The sequence below is a fragment of the Camponotus vicinus genome, unplaced genomic scaffold, assembly GCF_025532165.1.
Source record: "Camponotus vicinus isolate PSW18456_S1 unplaced genomic scaffold, iyCamVici1.0 SCAF_3, whole genome shotgun sequence".
Classification (NCBI taxonomy): Eukaryota; Metazoa; Arthropoda; class Insecta; order Hymenoptera; family Formicidae; genus Camponotus; species Camponotus vicinus.
This window is the reverse complement of record NW_028141967.1, coordinates 558515-582042: the sequence shown is the minus strand read 5'-3', so window position 1 is coordinate 582042 and position 23528 is coordinate 558515. Positions and strand designations below refer to the sequence as shown.

The 23528-nt window shown below is 30.3% G+C and overlaps 3 protein-coding genes across 8 annotated transcripts; all 3 read right to left on the bottom strand.

Moving 5' to 3' along the window:
- Positions 1–1322: 1322 nt before the first annotated feature.
- On the bottom strand, positions 1323–8452 carry LOC145969190 (sterol O-acyltransferase 1-like). 3 transcript variants are annotated; one of them, XM_083095092.1, is made up of 7 exons: positions 8154–8452; positions 6557–6730; positions 5616–5764; positions 4955–5094; positions 4589–4752; positions 3977–4250; positions 1323–3887 (listed from the first exon to the last, which is right to left on the bottom strand). In XM_083095092.1, the coding sequence occupies exons 2-7, from the start codon at positions 6715–6717 to the stop codon at positions 3459–3461; spliced, it is 1317 nt and encodes a 438-aa protein (XP_082951218.1). In that variant the 5' UTR covers positions 6718–6730; positions 8154–8452; the 3' UTR covers positions 1323–3458. The 3 variants fall into 3 exon arrangements, with proteins under 3 accessions (XP_082951218.1, XP_082951221.1, XP_082951219.1); XM_083095095.1 differs by lacking the exon at positions 8154–8452 and adding an exon at positions 7241–7334; XM_083095093.1 differs by lacking the exon at positions 8154–8452 and adding an exon at positions 7123–7248.
- A 2393-nt stretch (positions 8453–10845) lies between these two features.
- Positions 10846–15370, bottom strand: LOC145969189 (sterol O-acyltransferase 1-like). Of its 2 annotated transcripts, none has more exons than XM_083095090.1 (7): positions 15172–15370; positions 13882–14061; positions 12897–13045; positions 12453–12592; positions 12081–12244; positions 11472–11745; positions 10846–11382 (listed from the first exon to the last, which is right to left on the bottom strand). In XM_083095090.1, the coding sequence occupies exons 1-7, from the start codon at positions 15183–15185 to the stop codon at positions 10954–10956; spliced, it is 1350 nt and encodes a 449-aa protein (XP_082951216.1). In that variant the 5' UTR covers positions 15186–15370; the 3' UTR covers positions 10846–10953. The 2 variants fall into 2 exon arrangements, with proteins under 2 accessions (XP_082951216.1, XP_082951217.1); XM_083095091.1 differs by lacking the exon at positions 15172–15370 and adding an exon at positions 14137–14241.
- A 408-nt stretch (positions 15371–15778) lies between these two features.
- On the bottom strand, positions 15779–22055 carry LOC145969186 (sterol O-acyltransferase 1). Of its 3 annotated transcripts, XM_083095086.1 has the most exons (9): positions 21555–22055; positions 20470–20534; positions 20114–20250; positions 19418–19588; positions 18567–18715; positions 18108–18247; positions 17820–17983; positions 16550–16823; positions 15779–16359 (listed from the first exon to the last, which is right to left on the bottom strand). In XM_083095086.1, the coding sequence occupies exons 1-9, from the start codon at positions 21649–21651 to the stop codon at positions 15925–15927; spliced, it is 1632 nt and encodes a 543-aa protein (XP_082951212.1). In that variant the 5' UTR covers positions 21652–22055; the 3' UTR covers positions 15779–15924. The 3 variants fall into 3 exon arrangements, with proteins under 3 accessions (XP_082951212.1, XP_082951213.1, XP_082951214.1); XM_083095087.1 differs by lacking the exon at positions 21555–22055 and having other exon boundaries at positions 20425–20533; XM_083095088.1 differs by lacking the exon at positions 21555–22055 and having other exon boundaries at positions 20413–20499.
- Between the last annotated feature and the right edge of the window lie 1473 nt (positions 22056–23528).

Genomic DNA, 23528 nt, shown 5'->3' with positions numbered 1-23528 from the left:
ATGTATATAATTTTATAAAATAATATAAAGAAAGCAAGAAAATATATAGCTATAAAAATATATAGCTTCTCTAAATTGAATTTTTTTTTCTTTTTTTCAATTTTGTTTCGATTTATTTTTGAGATAGAATTTTATTTCAAAGATCAAAAAGTTAATAATATGCAAAATGTAGCGATTTTAACGTGTTGTTCCTAGGATTTATTTATAACTGCCCTTAGCTTGCATGTTCATGCACATTCTTCAATTAAATATTCTTGATTATCGATCTCATATTATTGATATTATTGTCTTGTTGACTTGTACGGAATTGTTTCGATTATACTCTCAATAATTTGGTTTCGATAAGACATTGAAAGATCTCTCGTTTAAATGATATGAATAATTATATGATATAAATTATGTATAAATCCATGACATTCTTTTGTATCTTGAAATTTAGAAGATTTAATTGGCTTTTTTGTTTTCGATGAGCTGGTATATATATTGTGTATATTTCTGGTTAAATCTGGGATTTGCAAATTGATGTCTCCCTCGAAAAGAATGGTTTTCCGCTGATGCAACCGGATCTCGAGATCACGGTGATCGGATTGTTTCGAGATGCACGCGAATTCGGGATCTCTTTTTCTTCCGACCCCCACGATTCTTCCATTGTCTTTTATCGTATTCCGTTTCGAGAAGATGTTACGCTTCCGAAATACTTGAATACATTATCGAAGAAAGTTCGCTTCCGCTTAGTTTTTTTCCTCGTCTCAATTTGATAGGTTCTCCAACACTGCCAGATTGATAGATCGCCCCTCGATTCGCCGAAAGAAACGGAGATTCGTCAGGTTGATCTTTCTAATCTTTACGTGAATCTTAGATATATGAAATTTATGTAGGTTGAGCCTTTCGTGAGAGGAAGCTGATTAAAATTGTTAATAGCTGTATATATGTTAATCAAATGTTGTAGAGTTTAATTAAAATGGATCCTGAAGCAGAGGCTTGTCAACTCATTCCTCTTAAAAATCAAGAATCCTTCTCTTCTCCCTCATTATTCATATTGAGCTCATATAAGCTGCGTTTATGTATTCTTAAGTCTCGATTTGTCGAAATTACGCGAATCATGTGAAAGACACCCTGTTTACGATCGGTATTTTTGTGAAGGCATTTACAGACTTGTAGCGTATCTTCGCATCATCATTGTGTAAAATATTAATTAAATATTAAATGTGATATTATATTTTATAAAATAAATATATATTTTATTTTTTAATATAATATACAATATAATATATTAATATTAATATTAATTTACACACATTAATATTAATATTAATTTACACAAAAATGTAACAGGTCTGTAGCCGCCTTAATTTGAGCAAAAATATCCATCTGCTACATGCATTTCCTATATTAGTATGGAAAAAAAAGAATGTGTATGCGAAAGTGTTTAAAAGGCTGTGTGTAAAAACAGAGAGAAGAAGAGTGTATCATGTATACTCTCTATCATTCAAAAGTACTTTTCGAAAAGAAAAGAGAACTTTCCAAAAACTCTATTCCACATCGAATCCATAAAATATAAATGATAGAAAACGGAATAAATTTGCCGAAAAATTAAAACAGAATTTTCAATAAAATCAAGACACGAAAATATATCCATCTAGAACATAAAGGGTGGTGCTATATGTTAATTGCGTTTCCGTCTTCCTCTTTTCGGGTAATAGCACGTGTGAAGTTTCAATGATGTAAAATTTATATATTATTTTTAAGAATTACATTTTAAACTTTCATATATACGTACGATTTTTTTGTAGAATCAAAAATGTTCTTTCTATTCTACAATTTCTCGTTACGCACTTTCTTTTATTTAATTTTTTTCCCTTCAACGTGATTAGTGCCAGTAGTGCATAAGCAGGATCTCATAGTTAGATTATCTTAGTTCAGGAGGAAAGTTGAAACAAACATAAAAAAATCAAGAATAAAAAATCTTAAAATAAAAGAATTGACTGTATTATTAAAGAAGAATTACACATTGTTAACTGTATATTGCGACTGCCTAAACGAGCGCAAAAATTTATAGATGCACGTCTATCTAAATAAAATATACAGATCAACTCCTATTTTTTGATCTAAGAAAAAAGAGAGAAAGAGAGTGTGTCGAAGTGAGTGTTTGATTTTCGCACATGATTCTCGTTTCACATTTTATTTCTAATTTGAAATGTGCGAAAGAAATTTTCTTCCTTTGCACATTCTAGATGGATATCCCTAATTTCCTTAGTAGTCCTAATTTTGAGGTCATATATGCATATATGAAATATGTAAATATTATATGTATATACATAATACGTGAAAAAAAATTGTAAAAAATCGCGAAGAAAATTGTACATGTATTATATATATATCGATTGTATGACATAAATTAATTTGTATAAGATAGATATGATAAACATACGTTTTCTTTATCGCCACGCATGCAGTCGAAAAGCGTATGTTGTAGAGCTCGATAATAAAAATTAATTCCTTTTATAGTCGTGTGTTGCACTTTTAATGATTATAATTTGTATGCGACCGTTTAATATAAAATTCAAAGTCTCGAGCATTATCGTACGAGAGCATTCTTAATTATATATTTTTTCCATATTCTGCTTTCTTTAATTATATCAGCAATTTTTCAACGGATTATCATAATAAAATAATTTAAAATATATTAAAATAATCAAAATAAATTAAAATAAATTAATTAAAATAAATTAAAATAATATATTTTACTTTATATTATATACAGTTTAAGTATTTAACATATTTTAATTTATTTTAACAGAAAAATTTCTTTTATCTTGCATTAAAAGTGAAAACACAAATGTATAAATTAATATATTTTGATAGATTTTTCGAAGTGCTATCAATGTCGATAAATCATTGTCTTCATTTTATAACTATATTACCAAGATATTTTTTGTACAGGGATATGCAATTATAGTTATCGTTCATACACTGAAAAATAGTATTGCACATAACTCTATAAATTTTAACAAATTACAATTTAAAATTTAAACAAATTTTTAATCATTATTTTTATTAATAATTTTTCGAATTGCTCCAATTGCTTATTAATCTTTTGTTACGATTTTATAGACTGTAAGTTTGATTAATTTGAAAATTATTCATAATTAGAGGCAATCATATCTAATAAATGATATATTAAATAAATTTTACATATATGCAAATATAATATAATTATTATACTGCAAATATATTTCTATATATATTGTGATATATATAAACTTTGTTAAATTTATCAAAATTGTTGATTATTATATTTGCCAAATTATGCATAATAATCAATTAATCATATTTATAGTAACAATAAAGAGTTGCTTTACACATTGAGATTGTCTCCTCTTGTTAATAATATTTCTGATAATGAAGTACAGTAAATAGATTCGATGAAAAGAAATTAGTGCTGTCAGACGAACGTCCTACGCGGCGAGTTGCTGCTGACAGTTCCAACTTTGCGGTAGAAGCAAATCCGTATAGTAATTGGAATAGGACAAACAATTATAACTGGCATAATATCCCATCGCGCAAGCGCTTATTATGATGCTGTTGCTGAAACACCAGATCATCCACACGAGAATGTTGTTGAAGCTTATGTTGCTAAGGACCAGAACAATGTTGAGGCCGCCGAATAGGATCAACATCACCGGATAAAAGAAACGAAATGCAAATACGATGACGTATTCGTGACAAACTGCAGATACGAAGAACACAGTGAAGATTGCCAACGGCTTGTTGCGTGGTACCACGATCTCATACATGTCCTTGTAGAGATACGTGTAGAGCCAGTCGTGTACTACCACGTTCCACGTACGATTCCACATAGGAAAGGACGTGGAATTCCACCAATCCTGCAACCGACGAATAGTTTATACAATTTTTTTACCTCGCAGGACATTTTCGTTAGAGACAATTTGACGATCGTATGATTGAGACTTGCCTTATAAAACAATCTGTCGGCGAATCGCAGCATTTCGGCCCAGGCGTTCATCCACGCGTGCAGCAGGAGATAGTTTGAGCTGATGAATATGAGAATCCCAGGAATGCTCGCTTCGATAATAATCTTGATGAACCACGTCGGTTCCAGAGGCCATGTGTCGAAGGTTCGAAAGACCGGCGCTACTAAGCGCTCCAGAATGAAGGTGTAATAGAATATCACCAGGACGACTTCGGCGAAATGTTGAACCACAAACATCCATCTGATTTTTTTCGTCCTGAAAAATGAAACCCGCAAATCTTTCTTGAATTCTTCAATTAACATTAAGCCGGAACGGCAATACATTATCGAGATATCGTTTATTGTAATTGATTTAAAAGTTCAAAAATTATTAGAAAAGATTAAGAATTTTTTTTCTAAATACTTTTCTAAATATATTTCGAAATGCTTCGAAAATTTTTATTTTATATTAATATACAACTCTATTAAAAGCAATATTATTGAGTGTATACGAAAAATTTAGTTTCAGAATTAATAATTTAGATTATTAAAAGGATTCTTAAAAAAGCTTCCAAGACATTTCCTTTTTTTCGGAAATGCCGACAGATTTCTTACCTCGGATATTCATCCCGGTATATAAGAGTCGGCGCGAACAGGAAATATAAATAATGGGAAAATCGGGGTACGTTCGGTGGCGAAACGTCGTTATGGGGTTTGTATGAGAGAAATCTAGGTGTCACACTTCTAACGAAAGCGTGATTCTTCATTATCAGACATAACTGAAAGAAGAAACATCCGTTTTTAAGTGAAAAAAATTGTTACATTTATTTACATATTTTAATTTTTAATATTATGCATAATATTCAATTTTTCTAATATTATTATATATTAATATTATTTCTTTAATATTATTATAGAGTCTTTTTAGTGTCAAAAATATTTTATATCGAAAAAACTTTGAATAGAACTAAAATTTTATACTTGTCCCATAATTATGAAGGAATTGCAAACTATGCCTAAATTCTCTTTGACCATCGCTCTATTTGGAAAAATTATAAGAAGAACTTGATAAATTATGAAGATTGTCAGCCAACTATAATCCCATAGTTTCCGGGCCAGAGCTATAAGAATGGAATATATTACTTGTTGAATTATAAATATTATTTTAATCGAAATTATTTGATAATCCTTATGGTTATATTGGATTGTATTAACCCATTCAGACCCTATGTACATAATTATGCACAAAAACTTTAAAATCATGTGAAATAGTTATTTTTTAGAATTAGTTTCCCTGCGATCTCTCGGTGGACTAAATAATAATAAAAATAATAATAATAAAAAAAATAATAAATAATAATAAAATAATAATAATAATAATAATATATAATATTTGACATTACCAGAAAAAGTTCAGGTCTGAATGGGTTAATTATATTACACTTTTATACTATACTGTTATTAATATTACGTTACATGGTAAAACAACCGGTCAATAATTTTATTACTTTTTACGTATAATAAGCAATTTGTATATCTAACTTTTTCTCGATTAATTCTTTCCAAATTATTTTATTCTTTGAAACAAGTTTTTCTAATTTTATTATAACAATAACAGAAAGCAGATTAAAGAAATCATTACATTTTGGCGAATACCGTAGTCGTTGGTAAGACCAAAAATTGAAAGCAACGTAGACACCGAATGTCGAGATTAACATGAGCGACCAAATGTACAGACAAGTCGGTAATTTCGCGAAACCATTACATATCGTGACGGTTCCCAGGAACAACCTAAATAAATATAAATCAGTAATAAAATAAATATAAATAAGAAATTTTGTGCAATTTTGTAATAAACTAGAAATATCTTAATTATCGTCTTAACACGTGAATAGTCTTTTAGATGGTAATAATGGTTTGCCTTTGTGTCATTTATTTAAAGCGATAACTTTGTTTTTTAGATAAGCCGTAATTCTTTGTCAAAAATGTGTAAAATTATATATTTAACGTAATCATATATTTATAAAACTTATCGCGAGCCTAATTTTTACATTTTCTAGATAAATTTAGAATTAATATCTCGGTCTCAATTAAATTGCAAGCAATTGAAAAGTAAATTAAATTTTATAGTGGAAAGTAAAGAATAAAATTCTTTTTAATAAATTTAATTTTTTGTAAGCATTTTAATCATAATTAAATACACTTCTATTTTTATATTTTCTCTTTCTTTCTCAAAAATTAAATGAAAAAAATGTTTTAAAATTTGATAAGATTTTATTTGTAAATTTAGTTAAATGATATGTACTGTGTTGTTAAAAATTGAAAATTTTTGATAAACAATTAATAATTCTTTTCTTTAATTTTTTAAATTTTCGTTAAAAATAAAAGAACCGGTTTTGAATTAGTCAAACCATTAAGTTAAATTCACGCCAAGCTTTTGGACGGCATCATAATACACATATAAAAAGTTTAATATTGTGAATATAAGAAGATGCAAAATATAAAGCAAAAATTTATTATTTTAAATACAGATTTTACGAAGCATTCATTTTTCTAGACATCGAAATTAATAATTTTGCTTACGTTCCAGATTCTATGATGTCATGCACAGCGGTGTCGAGAAAAAGCAGTATAAAAGTCACCATAAATATATTGTAAACCGTGCGAATGTGCGTGATCTCGAAGAGATCAGTTAGCAGCGAATTTCTCTCTAAAAATTTCTTCTCCGGTAACACACGTTCCATGTTCACTCGTTGTCTGAGACAAAGATGCGAATAATTAATGTGTTTGTAAATTTTATGCTTTTTTTTGGTTATGCTTTTTATGCTTTACAACATGCGCTTAATGTTACGTAATATTAAATTGCACAACGCAATCTGTTTAAAAAACATGCAGAGAACATTCTAAAGATATCCAATCGCCCAACGATGTCTTCGGGATATCTTCTGGATATCTTTTGGATATGTATGCTATGGGGGAAAGGCAATGCTAATATTTTTTATTTATAGTTTCGGATATTAATAGATACCAATTGAATTAAAATTGAGGAATAAATTTGTTAAAATTTTGTTCCTTTATTTTGTTTAAATAGCAGCAGTGCACAATATAACATAGGATAACCTCGAGGTATATATGCCAATTAGACGTACTTGTGATTATATCTTTTATATCTTTTATTAGTTAGACTGGATACAAGAATTGATATTTTGTTACTACAAGTAAGATTACGCGGGAAAAAATACAAAGGAACTACTACTATCTCTGTACCTTAGGGCCTGAGCAGAATGGCTGCCTTATAATTTTAAGATTATGTTTTATGCCTTAGGTCTTTGTCTTAAGTAACGCACAATACTGTGTGTTATGTCCCGAGTCTTATGTATACGCGAACGTTTGTAAGAAATAAACGTTCGCGTATACATAAGACTCGAGACATAACACACAGTATTGTGCGTTACCTAAGACAAAGACCTAAGGCATAAAACATAGTCTTAAAATCTTAAAGCAGCCATTCTGCTCAGGCCCTTACGATAAGAACAAAAACAAAGCTCTAATAAACTGCCATCTACGTGCGCGCTTCAGAACTAAAAATAAACTAGAAACCAAAAACAATACTAGTTGTTGTTATGAAACATAAAAAAAACTAACAAAATTAAGCTCTCATCGTTTATGGCGATATTTATCTGAGTTATATGAAAAGTTTCTCTGTTTTGACAAAGACATTTCTGTCGTCTGTTACATTGAATATAATACCAGACATGACGCGATCGCTAAAGCATTCATTAACATCTTTCTTTAATTTTTGAAAAATTCGGATAGAAAATTTTAGAAAAATAATTGATTGGAAAAGCGCGTTTATCATACACGAGCGAATATATCGTATGTTATGGGAATCAAATTTTCTACAAACGCGCTGATTCAAGATTATTACTTTTAACAAAAACAATTTAACAAAAACAACTTTCAACAATTTTGCGATTCGAATTTAACTTTGTCACTTTTATTCGCATTCAATCAAATGCAATAGATCCAATTTGCATTAAGATATATCTTAAGATGCGAATTTTTCGCGATACTCATTCACAAGACTGATGTTAATTTCCTCGAAGAATCTATCTGAGAAAATCGTTTTCAGTTTTTACGTAATACTATAATTGAACAAAACACTTATAAGAATACTAACTAAAATTAATTGGGATTTCCAGATCAATTTCCAGATTGTTATTGTATTCGGATTCCGAATTAGTTTGAGTTTGAGTTCCAAGCGGCGCTATCGCGCTTCTTCTGTCCAGTGCTTCAAAGTGCCAGATCATCAATGTAAATTCACAGTAACTGTGCACGCTCGGTTTTTGTCGATGCGTATCTTTACGGTTTGATCGTTAACAAATTAAGACGAAATTGAAGTAATATAACGCTCTGCAGGTGTACATCTTTTTAATATTATAAGCAAGCATTCCTATAACAATATAATAAACTAAATAATGTACAATAGACTATATATTACCAATAAAAATGCATATATTAGTTTATATTAGTAAGTGACAAGAACAGGCAAGTGGCAAGAAAAACCCGAATTTTAATTTTAACTTAACACTTAGATGTAAACTATTAATTAAACTAATTACTGCTTATGAGTAAAAAACAGCGCAATCCGTTGAATCATCTGAATAGATAGACGGAGCATTAGCTATCGTTTAAGACGAGGGAGGCTTTGATATTCGCGATAAGGAGAGATTCTGGGGATGAACTTCGGTTGAATTCCCGATAATGATCGGTTAATAATTGAACTTCAATCATGGACATCAAAGTTCAGCTCACATGTATTGTGCGAAGTTATGTTGTGATTAATGTCATTATTTTTATATTATATTATTTTTAAATTTATATATATTATTTAAAATTATTTTTTAAATATATTTTATATATATATATATATATATATATATATATATATATATATTGTTAAGTCCCTGATGTCCGTGATCATCGGGTCGGCTCCGACTAACAAGAACATCTGGTTGTCAAGAGTTGTTTACAAGGAAGTATGACAGTCGAGTCGGATCCCAGCTGTCAAGCTGCGCGGACGCGTCTTGATTTCCCGAGCTAATATTATTGTTTATTTCGTTGCATTCTAGTGTTATTAAAGTTCCTGTGTTCTCTTTTAAATACGAGTTCTTATTTATGAGTGCGCGAGCGTGTGCGCGAGCGAGTACGCGGATGCCGATCTTTGTGTCGCGCGCGATCGATAGATATCGTTCCGCGGGCGCAACAATATATATATATATATATATATATATATATATATATATATATATATATATATATATATATATATGTATGTATATATATATGTGTATATATGTATATTTTACATATTATTTAATATTATTATTTTCATATTATTTTTATATTTAGCGGCGTTAATGATTTTCTCTAAACAAACATTCTTTAAACATTTCTGTGAAAATCTAAGGTAATTATTTAGCTTAGGGGAGCCACCTTGACCTTGACATATATTGTCAAGGTGATGACCCTGAGTAACATTCAAAAGGTTTTAGTCGGCGCTCATTGTTTATTTAAAAGTTATAAACAAAAGAAGTTTCATAAGTTCATTAATACATTTATGGAGAGAAAAGCAAAATTCACTCTTAATGAGGGTTAAATATAAGTTAAGGTTAAATAAAAGTGAACTTCGCTTCATCTTGAAAAAGAAAAAATATATAGCCCTAATACTACAATTATATAACACTTTGCATACAATATATGGGTAAACCTTCGGAAAACTCATCTATGAAATAATGGGTAAGAATACTCAATTCCTACGTATTTTTACCTCCTGAACACGAATATAAAACTTAAAAATGGCGGTCGGACTCGCAAGTCAAAAAAATACGCAAAAAATCAATAAACCTTTGGAAAACGTACCTATATGAAATAGTGGGTAAGAATATCTGATTCTTACGTATTTTTACCATCTAAACACAAATTTGAAACTAAAAAATGGCTCCCGAAACAAGAAACATAAAAAATAGCAGCAAAGAACGCAGAAAATCGTAAAAACATACAATTTAATACAATTTAAAAATATCACAAATGTATGTGTACACACACACACACACACACACGCGCGCGCGCGCGCGCGGGAGGTGGCCCGAGGGGGGCCTTTGGCCCCCTTTCCCGCAACCACCCCACCTTCGCAATGCGTAGGGGACGCATTGCGAAGAGTTTCAATCACAATGGATATATGCTGTAAGTTGTAAAGCGAGGTCCACCTAGCCTACCGGCGGGGTGGTTGCGGGAGGGGGGGGGCGAAGGCCACCGCTTGCACCCCCCGCGCGTGCGTGCGTGTGTGTGTGTGTGTGTGTGTGTACACATACATTTGTGATATTTTTTAATTGTATTAAATTGTATTAAATTTTATATAAATTTATATTATTTACCTTTTTTCTATTTACCTTTAATTTACCTTTTTTTGCGTTTTTCTTCGACTTGCGAGTTCGACCACCATTTTTAAATTTCATATTCGTGTTCAGGAGGTAAAAATACCTATGAATTGGGTATAATATATGTACATGGTATCCGAAAAATATGTTCTATTTATAAAACATCTTTTGTTTATAACTTTTAAATAAACAATGAACGTCGACTGAAACCTTTTGAATGTTACTCAGGGTCATCACATTGACAATATATGTCAAAGTCAAGGTTATCCGAGGTGACTCCCCTAAGCTAAATAATTACCTAATTATTATACTGTAAATATATTTTTATATATATTGATATACATGAACTTTGTTAAATATATCAAAATTGTTGATTATTATATTTGCCAATAATTATGCATGATAATCAATTAATCATATTTATAGTAATACCAAAGAGTTGCTTTACGCGTTGAGATTGTCTCCTCTTGTTAATGATATTTCTGATAACGAAGCACAGTAAACAGACCCGATGAAAAGAAAGTGCTGGCAGACGAACTTTTACGCGACAAGTTGCTGGTGACAACTCCAATTTTGCGGTAAAAGGAAGTCCGCATAATAATTGGAATAAGACAAACAGTTATAACTGGTATAAAATACCATCGCGTAAGCGCTCACTACAATGCCATTGCCGAAACACCAGATCATCCACGCGACAATGTTGTTGAAGCTTATGTTGCTAAACACCAGAACGAAGTTGAAGCCACCGAATACGATCAACATCACTGGATAAATAGAACGTAACGCAAACACTGCGATGTATTCGTGACAAACTGCAGATACGAAGACCACAATGAAGATTGCCAACGGCTTGTTACGTGGTACCACGACCTCATACATGTCCTTGTAAAGATATGTGTAGAGCCAGTCGTGTACTACCACGTTCCACGTACGATTCCACATAAGAGAGGACGTGGAATTCCACCAATCCTGCAACCGACGAATAGTTTATACAATTTTTTTACCTCGCAGGACATTTTCATTAGAGACAATTTGACGATCGTATGATTGAGACTTGCCTTATAAAACAATCTGTCGGCGAATCGCAGCATTTCGGCCCAGGCGTTCATCCACGCGTGCAGCAGGAGATAGTTTGAGCTGATGAATATGAGAATCCCAGGAATGCTCGCTTCGATAATAATCTTGATGAACCACGTCGGTTCCAGAGGCCATGTGTCGAAGGTTCGAAAGACCGGCGCCACTAAGCGCTCCAGAATGAAGGTGTAATAGAATATCACCAGGACGACTTCGGCGAAATGTTGAACGACAAACATCCATCTGATTTTTTTCGTCCTGAAAAATGGAACCCGCAAATCTTTCTTGAATTCTTCAATTAACATTAAGCCGAAATGGCAACACATTATCGAGATATCGTTTATTGTAATTGATTTAAAAGTTCAAAAATTATTAGAAAAGATTAAGAATTTTTTTTCTAAATACTTTTTTAAATATATTTCAAAATGCTTCGAAAGTTTCTTTTATATTAATATACAACTCTATTAAAAGCAATATTATTGAGTGTATACGAAAAATTTAATTTCAGAATTAATAATTTAGATTATTAAAAGGATTCTTAAAAAAGCTTCCAAGACATTTCCTTTTTTCGGAAATGCCGACAGATTTCTTACCTCGGATATTCATCCCGGTATATAAGAGTCGGCGCGAACAGGAAATATAAATAATGGGAAAATCGGGGTACGTTCGGTGGCGAAACGTCGTTATGGGGTTTGTATGAGAGAAATCTAGGTGTCACACTTCTAACGAAAGCATGATTCTTCATTACCAGACGTAACTGAAAGAAGAAACATCCGTTTTTAAGTGAAAAAAAGTCATTGTTACATTTATTTACATATTTTAATTTTTAATATTATGCATAAGATATTCAGTTTTTCTAATATTATTATATATTAATATTATTTCTCTAATATTATTATAGAGTCCTTTTAGTGTCAAAAATATTTTATGTCGAAAAAACTGAATAGAACTAAAATTTTATATACTTGTTCCATAATTATGATGATATTGCAAGCTATGCCTAAATTCTCTCTGACCAACGCTCTATTTGAAAAAATTATAAGAAGAACTTGATAAATTATGAAGATTGTCAGCCAACTGTAATCCCATAGTTTCCGGGCCAGAGCTATAAGAATGGAATATATTACTTTTTGAATTATAAATATTATTTTAATCGAAATTATTTGATAATCCTTATGGTTATATTGGATTGTATTAATTATATTACACTTTTATACTATACTATTATTAATATTACGTTACATGGTAAAACAATCGGTCGATAATTTTATTACTTTTTACATATAATGAGCAATTTGTATATCTAATTTTTTTCTCGATTAATTCGTTCAAAATTATTTTGTTCTTTGAAACAAATTTTTCTAATTTTATTATAACAATAACAGAAAGCAAATTAAAGAAATCATTACATTTTGGCGAATACCGTAATCGTTGGTAAGACCAAAAATTGAAAGCAACGTAGACACCTAATGTCGAGATTAGCATGAACGACCAAATGTACAGACAAGTCGGTAATTTCGCGAAACCATTACATATCGTGACGGTTCCAAGGAACAACCTAAATAAATATAAATCATTAATAAAATAAATATAAATAAGAAATTTTGTGCAATTTCGTAATAAACTAGATATATCTTAATTATCGCTTTAACATGCGAATAGTCTTTTAGATGGTAATAATGGTTTGCCTTTGTGTCATTTATTTAAAGCGATTACTTTGTTTTTCAGATAAGCCGTAATTCTTTGTCAAAAATGTGTAAAATTATGTATTTAACGTTATCATATATTTATATAACTTATCGCGAGTCAAATTTTTACATATTCTAGATAAATTTAGAATTAATATCTCGGTCTAAATTTAGAATTAATGTCTCTGTCTTAATTAAATTGCAAGCAATTAAAAAGTAAATTAAATTTTATAGTGGAAAATAAAGAATAAAATTCTTTTTTAATCAATTTAATTTTTTATTGGTATTTTAATCACAATTAAATACACTTTTATTTTTTTATTTTTTCTTTTTTTCTTAAAAATTAAATGAAAAAAATGTTTTAAAATTTGATAAGATTTTATTTGTAAATTCAGTTAAATGATATGTACTGTGTGTGTTGAAAATTGAAAATTGAATTTTTGATAAACAATAGTTCTTTTCTTTAATTTTTTAATTTTTTCGTTAAAAATAAAAGAACCGGTTTTAATTGAATCATTAAGTTAAACTCACGCCAAGCTTTTAGACGGCATCATAATATGCATATAAAAAGTTTAATATTGTGAATATAAGAAATTGTAAAATATGAGACAAAAATTTATTATTTCAAATACGGATTTTATGGAGCATTAATTTTTCGTTCTAGACATCGAAATTAATTTAAGACATCGAAAATAATTTTGCTTACGTTCCAGACTCTATGATGTCATGCACAGCGGTGTCGAGAAAAAGCAGTATAAAAGTCACCATAAATATATTGTAAACCGTGCGAATGTGCGTGATCTCGAAGAGATCAGTTAGCAGCGAATTTCTCTCTAAAAATTTCTTCTCCGGTAATACACGTTCCATGTCGATTTGTTGTCTGAGACTAAGATGCAAATAATTAATGTGTTTGTAAATTTTGTTATGCTTTTTATGATTCACAACATGCGCTTAATATTACATAATATTAGATTGCACAACGCAATCTGTTTTAAAAACATTCAGAGGACATCCTAAAGATGTCCAATCACCCAAAGATGTTTTCGGGATATCTTCTGGATGTCTTTTGGATATGTATGCTATGTGGGGGAGGCAATGCTAATATTTTTTATTTATGGTTTCGGATATTAATAGATACTAGTTTAATTAAAATTGACGAATATATCAAACTCTCTCATCGTTTATCGCGATATTTATCTGGGTTATATGAAAAGTTTCTCTGTTTTGACAAAAACATTTCTGTCGTCTGTGATTGAATGTAATATCAGACATGATGCGATCGCTAACGCATTCATTAACATCTTTCTTTTATTTTTGAAAAATTTGGATAGACAGTTTTAAAAATAATTGACTGGAAGGGCGCGTTTATCATACACGAGCGAATATATCGTATGTTATGGGGATCAAATTTTCTATAAACGCGCTGATTCAAGATTACTGCTTTTAACAAAGACAATTTTGCGATCCGAATTTAACTTTGTCCCTTTCATTCGCATTCGATCAAGTGCAATAGACCCCATTTGCAATAGACCCCATTTGCATTAAGATCTTAAAATGCGAATTTTTCACGATACTCACAAGACTGATGTTAATTTCCTCGAAGAATCTACCTGAGAAAATCGTTTTCAATTTTTACGTGGAACACTATAATCGAACAAAACATTTATAAGAATACTAACTAAAATTAAATTGGGATTTCCAGATCAATTTCCAGATTGTTATTGTATTCGAATTCCGAATTGGTTTGAGTTTGAGACTCAAACTTTGAGTGTCAAGCGGCGCGATCGCGCTTCTTCTGTCCAGTGCTTAAAAATGCCAGTGCATCAATCTGCAAATTCACAGTAACTGCACGCTCAGTTTTTGTCGATGAGTGTCTTTACCGTTTGATCATAGGCAAATTAAGACGAAATTGAAGTAATATAATACTCTGCAGATGTACATTTTTTTAATATTATAAACAAGTTACTATAACAATATAATAAATTAATTAATGTACTTATCGCTTGGCATTTTTCGATCGAGTTTCTACAAAAATCCGTGGCACTCAAACAGTTAAAAGTATTTGCGTTGCGATTAATCTCGAACAATTTGCAATAAAATACAACTGTTATAGTTTTGAATCACTTCACCTTCGATCTGGACCGGATACCTGTTTTATAAATGTAGCAATGCAACTGTACGCACCTTTCACTCCTGAATGGCTTTATAGTGTCTGTCACCCCACCAGCATTTTAAGTAAATTTATATATAATAAAAAATAAGATTCCAATGAAATCTAATAAGTTGTTTATCAATCTTTATTAACGCAACTTTATATACACGCATATATATACACATATATACAACTTATTAGGTTTTGTTTTCAAGAATTAAAATTATTGAATCATATTTCTTATTCAATTATAGAGCTAATAATTATATAGAGTTAATAATTATTATCGAGAAGACGTGAGAAGAAAAATATTTTTTTATCAATATGAAGTAATGGGAAAATTATACAATAAATGTAGAAGGCAAATCACTTGAATTAATGATTCAAATTCGATTAATTAGAAGGAAAGACAGAGATCAAGAGTCTCATAAATTATTCAAGGAGATACGAATAACTTTGTAAATTCTAACAAATCGCGTATTTTATTTTAACAATTTTGACTTATTGATTCTATTATTTGATATTATTGCATTTTTATACCAAGGAATTTTACAGTTCAAGACCTCTCAAGAAGTCTCTTCACGATTAATATTCTCTCTAATGATGAACAAATTGCGCCTGGCAGGTCCAGCTTCGCGGTGCGAATAGATCCAGATAGTAATTGGAGTAAGGTGGACAATTGAGCCGAGCGTAGTACTCCATCGCGTACGTACTGAGCATGATACCGTTGCCGATGCAAAATGACAACCATACGGCGACATTGCTGGCGGCGATTCTACCGACAAAGAACAGAGAGAAGCCTATGCCAGCAAACATGACGAACATCATCGGGTAGAAGAAACCGAATCCGAACGCGATGGTGTACTCGTGAAAGATGGCGGACACAAGGAACACGGTGAGGGTTGCCAACGTTTTATTGCGCGGCATCAGAATCTCGTACATGTCCTTGTAGATGTACGTGTACAGCCAGTCGTGCACTACCACGTTCCACGTGCGATAATACGTACGGTAAGACGTGGAATTCCACCAATCCTGCAAACGACAAATAGTTTGTGTAATTTACAAACCGGTCATTTTTACAATAGCCTAGATAAATTTCCGGAGAATCGGCCTTTAGTACAATTTAATAAGAATCTTTGCTCGCGAGATAAATAAATTATTAGCTCTATAAAAATGTATTTTCGTTGAATGACAATCTAACGACTATGTGATTGAAACTCGCTTTATAAAACAACCGGTCGGCGAATCGCAGCATCTCGGCCCAGGCGTTCATCCACGAGTGCAGCAGAAGATAGTTTGCGGAGATGCACAAGAGGATCCCGGGAACGCTCGCTTCGATGATACTCTTGACGATCCATTTTGGCTCCAGATATTGCGTTCCAAAGATGTGGAAGACCGGCAAAACAAGGCGCTCCATAATGAAAGCGAAATAGAAGATCACCAGGGCGACCTCCATGAAATTTTTAACCACCACTATCCATCTGATCGCATCCGTCCTGAGAAATCGATGGCAAGTATTCTAATTAATTTAATAATTTTATAAACAAATATCATATATATACACTAAATATTATTGGAAACTAAAAAGATTCCTATTATAATTCATTCAAGAGTTTGATCATCAAACATTGATCTTTGGGTAACGAGTAATATCAACAGACATTGGATCAATTTTGACTCGTAGTGAAATTTCTTTTCTACTTCTAAAGATATATAAAATGTATAATAATATAATGTAATATTATACAGGGTTTTTGAAAAGTCCGGAAACGGTCGAATATCTAAAAAATAAAGCATTTTAGAGAAAAATATTTCAAATAAAAGTTGTTTGGTTTAAAGAGAGCTATAAAATGGTGGCAATGGTTTGACCTTGAATAGTCGCTGGAAGGTCACATGAAGGTCACCTTGAATTTTTCAAATGGAACACCCTATATATTTTGCAATTAATTTGCAATTAACAATTACATTTTTTTTTTCGAAACAATTATGTGTTTTCTTTACACCAATTGATTCCTCTCATTATTTTGTACGTAAAAGTATTAAGGTAAGATAATCGAAAAATGAATATTTTACAAGATATTTTACGGTTTATGTAAAATTAAGAAATTATTTCAAGCCTCATAACTCGGAAAGTACTTAATGAAAACTAACTTAATTATAGTGTTTTGGAAAGCTCCTGAGATGAGCTACAAGAATGTGCAAAAATATATAGGATGTTCCACTTGAAAAATTCAAGGTGACCTTCATGTGATCTTCCAGCGACTATTCAAGGTCAAACCATTGCCACCATTTTATTACTCTCTTTAAACCAAACAACTTTTATTTGAAACATTTTTCTCTAAAATGCTTTATTTTTTAGATATTCGACCGTTTCCGGACTTTTCGAAAACCCTGTATATATATTATAGATTTTAAAGATTTTTGAAGATTGAGTCATCAAAGATGCCAAGAAAATTTTTCATAGTTTTTACAGAATGCCAAGGTCTTTATACCTTGGATATTTATCGCGATATACGAGAGTCGGCGCAAACAGGAAGTACAGGTATTGTGAGAATCCGGGTCCGTTCGGTTGCGAAACATCGCTGTGAGGTTTGTATGATATGAACCTGGGCGCTACGCTCCTAACGAAAGCATGACACTTCATCATCATGCGCGTCTGAAAAAGCAAACATTGAACAAATCATTATTTCTACAATTGAAATGCTTTAATTTATCAAATATTTAGAATTATTATATTTAATTATTATCGCGAAATTTATGTTAAATTTTTTCATGTATACTTGTTCCAAGAATATGGCTAGTCTGCAAGCTATGCCTAGATTCTCATTCAACGTTGCTCTTGGGGGAAGAATTAAAAAGAGAACTTGATATAATATAAAAATTGTCAGCCACCCATAATCCCATAGTTTCCGATAAAGTGCTGCAAAGAAAAGAATGCATTTTAATAATAATTAAATAATATTAATTGATTAAAGTAATTTGTATAATTTAATTATGTATTTAAGCTGTCCAAATTATTTTAATTAATTAATATATCCAATTATTTTTTAAAATGTGAGAATTAATTATTCTTATATTGTATTATTACAACGCGTTAAATTTCACATAAATTAATTGATCAATTATTATTACAATTTTATTGATTAAATTTTATTCGATTAAATTTTTATTAATTATTTCAATTTGATTGAATTTCTTTACGTTAATGTTCAAAAAATCTAGAATGAAAAAATTATTACATTTTGGTGAAAACTGAAGTCGTTGATGGGACCAGAGGTTGAAAGGCACGTAGACTCCAAGTGTCGAGATCTGCATGAGCGACCAAATGTAGAGAGAGGCCGGAAATTTTGCAAAAGCTTTCGATATTATTACGATCCCACACATCAGCCTTTAACAAATTATTTGATGTTTTGATTATTTGAAACGTTCAACGAATTTTTGACAAATAGGAGGTATCTAAATTATCGTCTTATGTCGCGGGTAGCTTTCCAAAGCAGAATAATAATGCGATTGTGTGTTTTTTGTATAATACGTCTACTTCGATCCTGATAACTCTCGTCGCGCTTTAGATAAGCTGCAATTTCGATTATTAAAATAATATAAAGTTAGTATTTATTTTAATATATGGGAAACATCTCACAATTTCCGATTCTAATTTTAAGATTTTTTCTGGTAAATCTAAAGTTTTACTTTTCTCTAGTAAATTTATTGAATTACATATATTAAATTTTTTTATTTCAATTAATAATATTTGAATAATTTTTCTTTAAATTAAAAATTTAAATATAATTAGTGGTATTTCTGTATGATTTTATAAAATATTTTATTAAATTGAGATCTACAGAGTTTTGTAAAGATATGTAAAAAAAAATTGAAAAATTGAAAAATTTCGTGATTGACGGCAACTTTCTTCGATATATTCGCTAAAAGGAAGATGATTCTAATTTGATGTAAGAATCGATCGTTAAAATTAAGATCGCAGGAAAATTGCTGAACGTCATAATATTAAAAAGTAGAAATGCTTTAAAATTTTTGAAGAATATCGACTTGTCGCTTCTTCAAATATATTGAAATTGCCGATTTCACTTACGTTCCCGATTCCATGATATCGTACGCGATGGTGTTGAGGAAGAGCAGTAAGAAAATCACTATGAACAGATTGTAAACCGTGCGAATGTGCGTGATCTCAAAAAGATCGGTGAGCAGCGAGTTCCTCGCGAGAAATTCCTTGTCCGGAAGCGCGCCTTCTTTGCCGGATTGTCTGCAAAACGATCGGCGATGCAAATGCAAAAGCAATTTATGTATATCATCATATGTTGGCACAGATAATTTGATAAGAAACATTTGTTGTTCATGAATTATGAAATAGGACGCGATTGTGAAAAGTACGCATTCAAGAAACTTTTAAATTTTTTTGCCATTATCCACTTAATAACTATCTAGCTTTGATTTGAATATTGAACTATTAGATCAAGTTAAATGTCTTCTTAATCTCTAGACTATCTTATGACATGCTTTTGCAAAAATTTTCAAATTGGAATATAGTATATTAAGAGCATAATGATATATAAGAATTTAAATTAACATCTCGATAACGTTATATAATATATTGTGCCCTATATTTTTACAAAATATTTTGTAAAAAGATGATTGCTTCAGATGCTTTCTTTTTTTTAATATTATAACATTATGATATTTATTACGATATTACAATATAATATCATAAAACAAATTTAATATTTAATATTATAATAAATGACATTAATTTAAACATTTAATTTTTCACCTTTTGTCGCGATATTTGTCCGTGTCAGACAATAATGTTTTCTTCGTTCGAAATGTTTCTAATCTTCGCAAAACCTCAGATATCATATCGTCGTTAATACGATCGTTAACTTGTTCCAAAACGTCCTCCTTCATTTCCTATAGAAATATATGCTTTAAAGAGACAATGTAAATATGCCCTAGAAAACATTAGCACATCGACAAATGCTTAATCTTATCGCTCAAATTAGTCGTCAACACAATGACTCACAAGCATCATCGTGCTTCCGACCAAAAAAATTTTCAAAATAATTCAATCACTTTAATTCGCACATTCCATTAAATTCAATCACGATCGAGCCGAGGTCATCAATTCACCTGCATACTTTTTCGCAATCCATCGGTGGTCGTCTCACGTAACATATCCGTGTTTCCGTTAACTACTGGAAGAAGAAAAAAACATACATATATATATATATACATATATATCGATATGAATATATACAGGGTGTCCCGAAACTAACGCTTGATATTTTAAAGGCAGATTCTCTGGCCAATTTAAAAACGATTTTTCCTCAGCGAAAATGTCGCGGCACTAATAGTTTTCGAGTTATGTATAAACGATTGAAAATAAAGGGTTTTTCGCAAACTAAGGCTTATGGGAATAAAATATTAATAAAGTCACATTCTTTAGTTAATTTTAGGTAGAGTTTACTTTAATAGAATTTTAATTTAAGTCTTAGTTAGAAAGATACATGATGACAAAAATTGGGAATATGCAAAAAATAATGATCTCCCTCGACATTTTCGCTGAGGAAAAATTGTTTTTAAATTGGCCAGAGAATCTGCCTTTAAAATATCAAGCGTTAATTTCGGGACACTCTGTATATATAGCGTTTCATCATAGAAATGCTACATATATTTACGTGAGATTATCAGTTATTAAACGTATTATCATAGTTATAGAAAATTTAATCGAGGTCAAAGCGGCGTAGAATAAACAAAACATTCGCTCGTCGAATGATGTATTTGTGTTTAAATATAATAAGCTCTCCGTGAAAATAATAATAGCTGATGAAACTCAGTAAATATTGTACGGGGAATTAATTTCGAATATTTAAATTTTCCGACAAAAGTTTACAAATATTGAACTTGAATATAACGAATATAACTAAAATATAACGAAAAAGTAACTTTCTTTTAAAATGTATAATAAAAAATAATAAAATTTTTCTAAAAATTACTTAAAATAAATGTGACATAGAAAAATATCTTTTCTGTAGCGGAAACTGTAAGAAAAGAAGCGAAAGACTTGATCGAAATAACTCAAAAAGAGATAAATATATTGCAAGATTTTCAAAAGATCCTGACATTTGATTTCTTGTATTTTAACGATCGAAATGAATTATCTCAGGAATCGGGAAAGTGTCACACATCTCAAGATTAATCGATTCGATCTTTACCTTTTTTGTGAAAACCATTCGCGACCTCGGTATTAATTTCTTCGGAGGAAGTTTTTTTAACATTGTTAGCGACTTCCGTAATGGACCCCATGATCATCGAGAGATCCTTCGATTTTCTCTTATAAAGATGTTAAGATACGAACGAGGATCTTTCTTCGGACGATTTATAATCTTGCTTAGAAGGTCAACGACCTCATATCCAATTGAGAGAAAAAGTAAGCGAATTTTTGTCGAAACGATTTTATTCTCACGTGCAACTTTTCATTAATCGATTTTAAATTTTAAGGCACAAATTCGAAGATTCGTGATCGAGTTGCCAACAATGTGCGCGCACTTGGATTACTTCACTTTCAATTACGATCACAGTTCCTCGTTGACTTGCGTTTCACGCAGTAGCGCGTACACTGCGCACGCTTTGCTCCGTGCACGAGGACTTAAATATCTAAATAATTCCATGGCGCTTATCATCTCGTCGGTACAGTGCGCACTGATCTAAAATGTCTAAGGTCACGCGCACTCTCTTGGACTGATAACTCTCGAATCATACCATGATATAGGTATGTACACATATCAATTGTTTTCGAAAGCGTTGTATCGATTACTTCGATTCGTATCATTCAGGTAATCATTCATCGTAATATCATTCAGGTCTAGAAGAAGTAAATAAATAATTTCTCAAGAGAATAAAAAATATATTTCGCTTTTATACATCATTTTTCGATAGAACCTTGTGATAAATTGAAATGAAAAATATAAAAATACAGAGAAAGAGAGAGAGAAATTAGAATAAAGCTTTTTAATTTTGAAACTAATCGTAAGATTGAATATAATGAATATTTGTGAGATGCTATAATTATATATAAAATCAATATAAATTAGAATTGATAGAAAAATACTTCTCTCCCTCTCTTTCTTTCTCTGAAATATATAAAATTAAGAATAGAAGTTATCATTCAAGATATTGAAACAAAAATTAGAAAAGCAAAATTTAATATGAAATCGGAAACTTAAAATTTGCTATATTAAAGTCAAAATAATAAGACTAGAGATATGAAGAAAATGAAGAAAAAATTGAAAGTGATACATTTTTAGCAAGCTAAATTTCGGTCGACGTAAAATCATACTTTTTCAATTAATTTTAAGCAGATTTTTGTATAACAGAGTTAATTGTGATTTAATTACGAAGATAAACAATAATAAGAGTGTGAAAGTTTTATCGCCTGTATTGATAAGAAAAATTTCAACATTAAGCATCAAAGAATTTTTTACAAATTTATGATAAAAGCGAGGTCTTCTTCGAGATAATATTTTAGAGAAACATATAACATTTATTACAAGTAATATACACAATTTTTGATTGATTTATACTTTTTATCTTTTAATAATAATAATATATATTGTTATTATTGTTATTAAATGATAAAAAGTAAAATCGATCAAAAATGAAAAGATTAAATAATATATGTATATCTTTATATTACTTTTAATCTCTTTTAATTTTTGATTGATGATAGAGATTAATATAAACGTATGCATCTATGCATAAGCTGTTATTTATCGCTTTTGGCAAATATGCATATATTATCGCATTATATGTATCATATCTTGACTAGCAAAGATAAAGGTCAAGCAAATCATAAGGATTAGCAACTAGTCCAAGCAATTCTGTCAAATCATAACTACTTTTCAACTGTTTCATGAAGGAATTTGCGCCAAGAATTACGTGATACATTCGAGATTAAATTTAATCAAAAGAGAGAGAGAGAGAATAAATATATTAAAAAATTTAAAGATAAGTATATAAAAATATAAATTTAAACATGAAATATGTATATTTACCTATATATTTTGGAATAATATATATATTGGGATAATTGACATTATATATATAAATTTTTATATTCATAAAAATTAGAAAAATTTTTTAAAATATATGTAACATATATATATATATATATATATATATATATATAT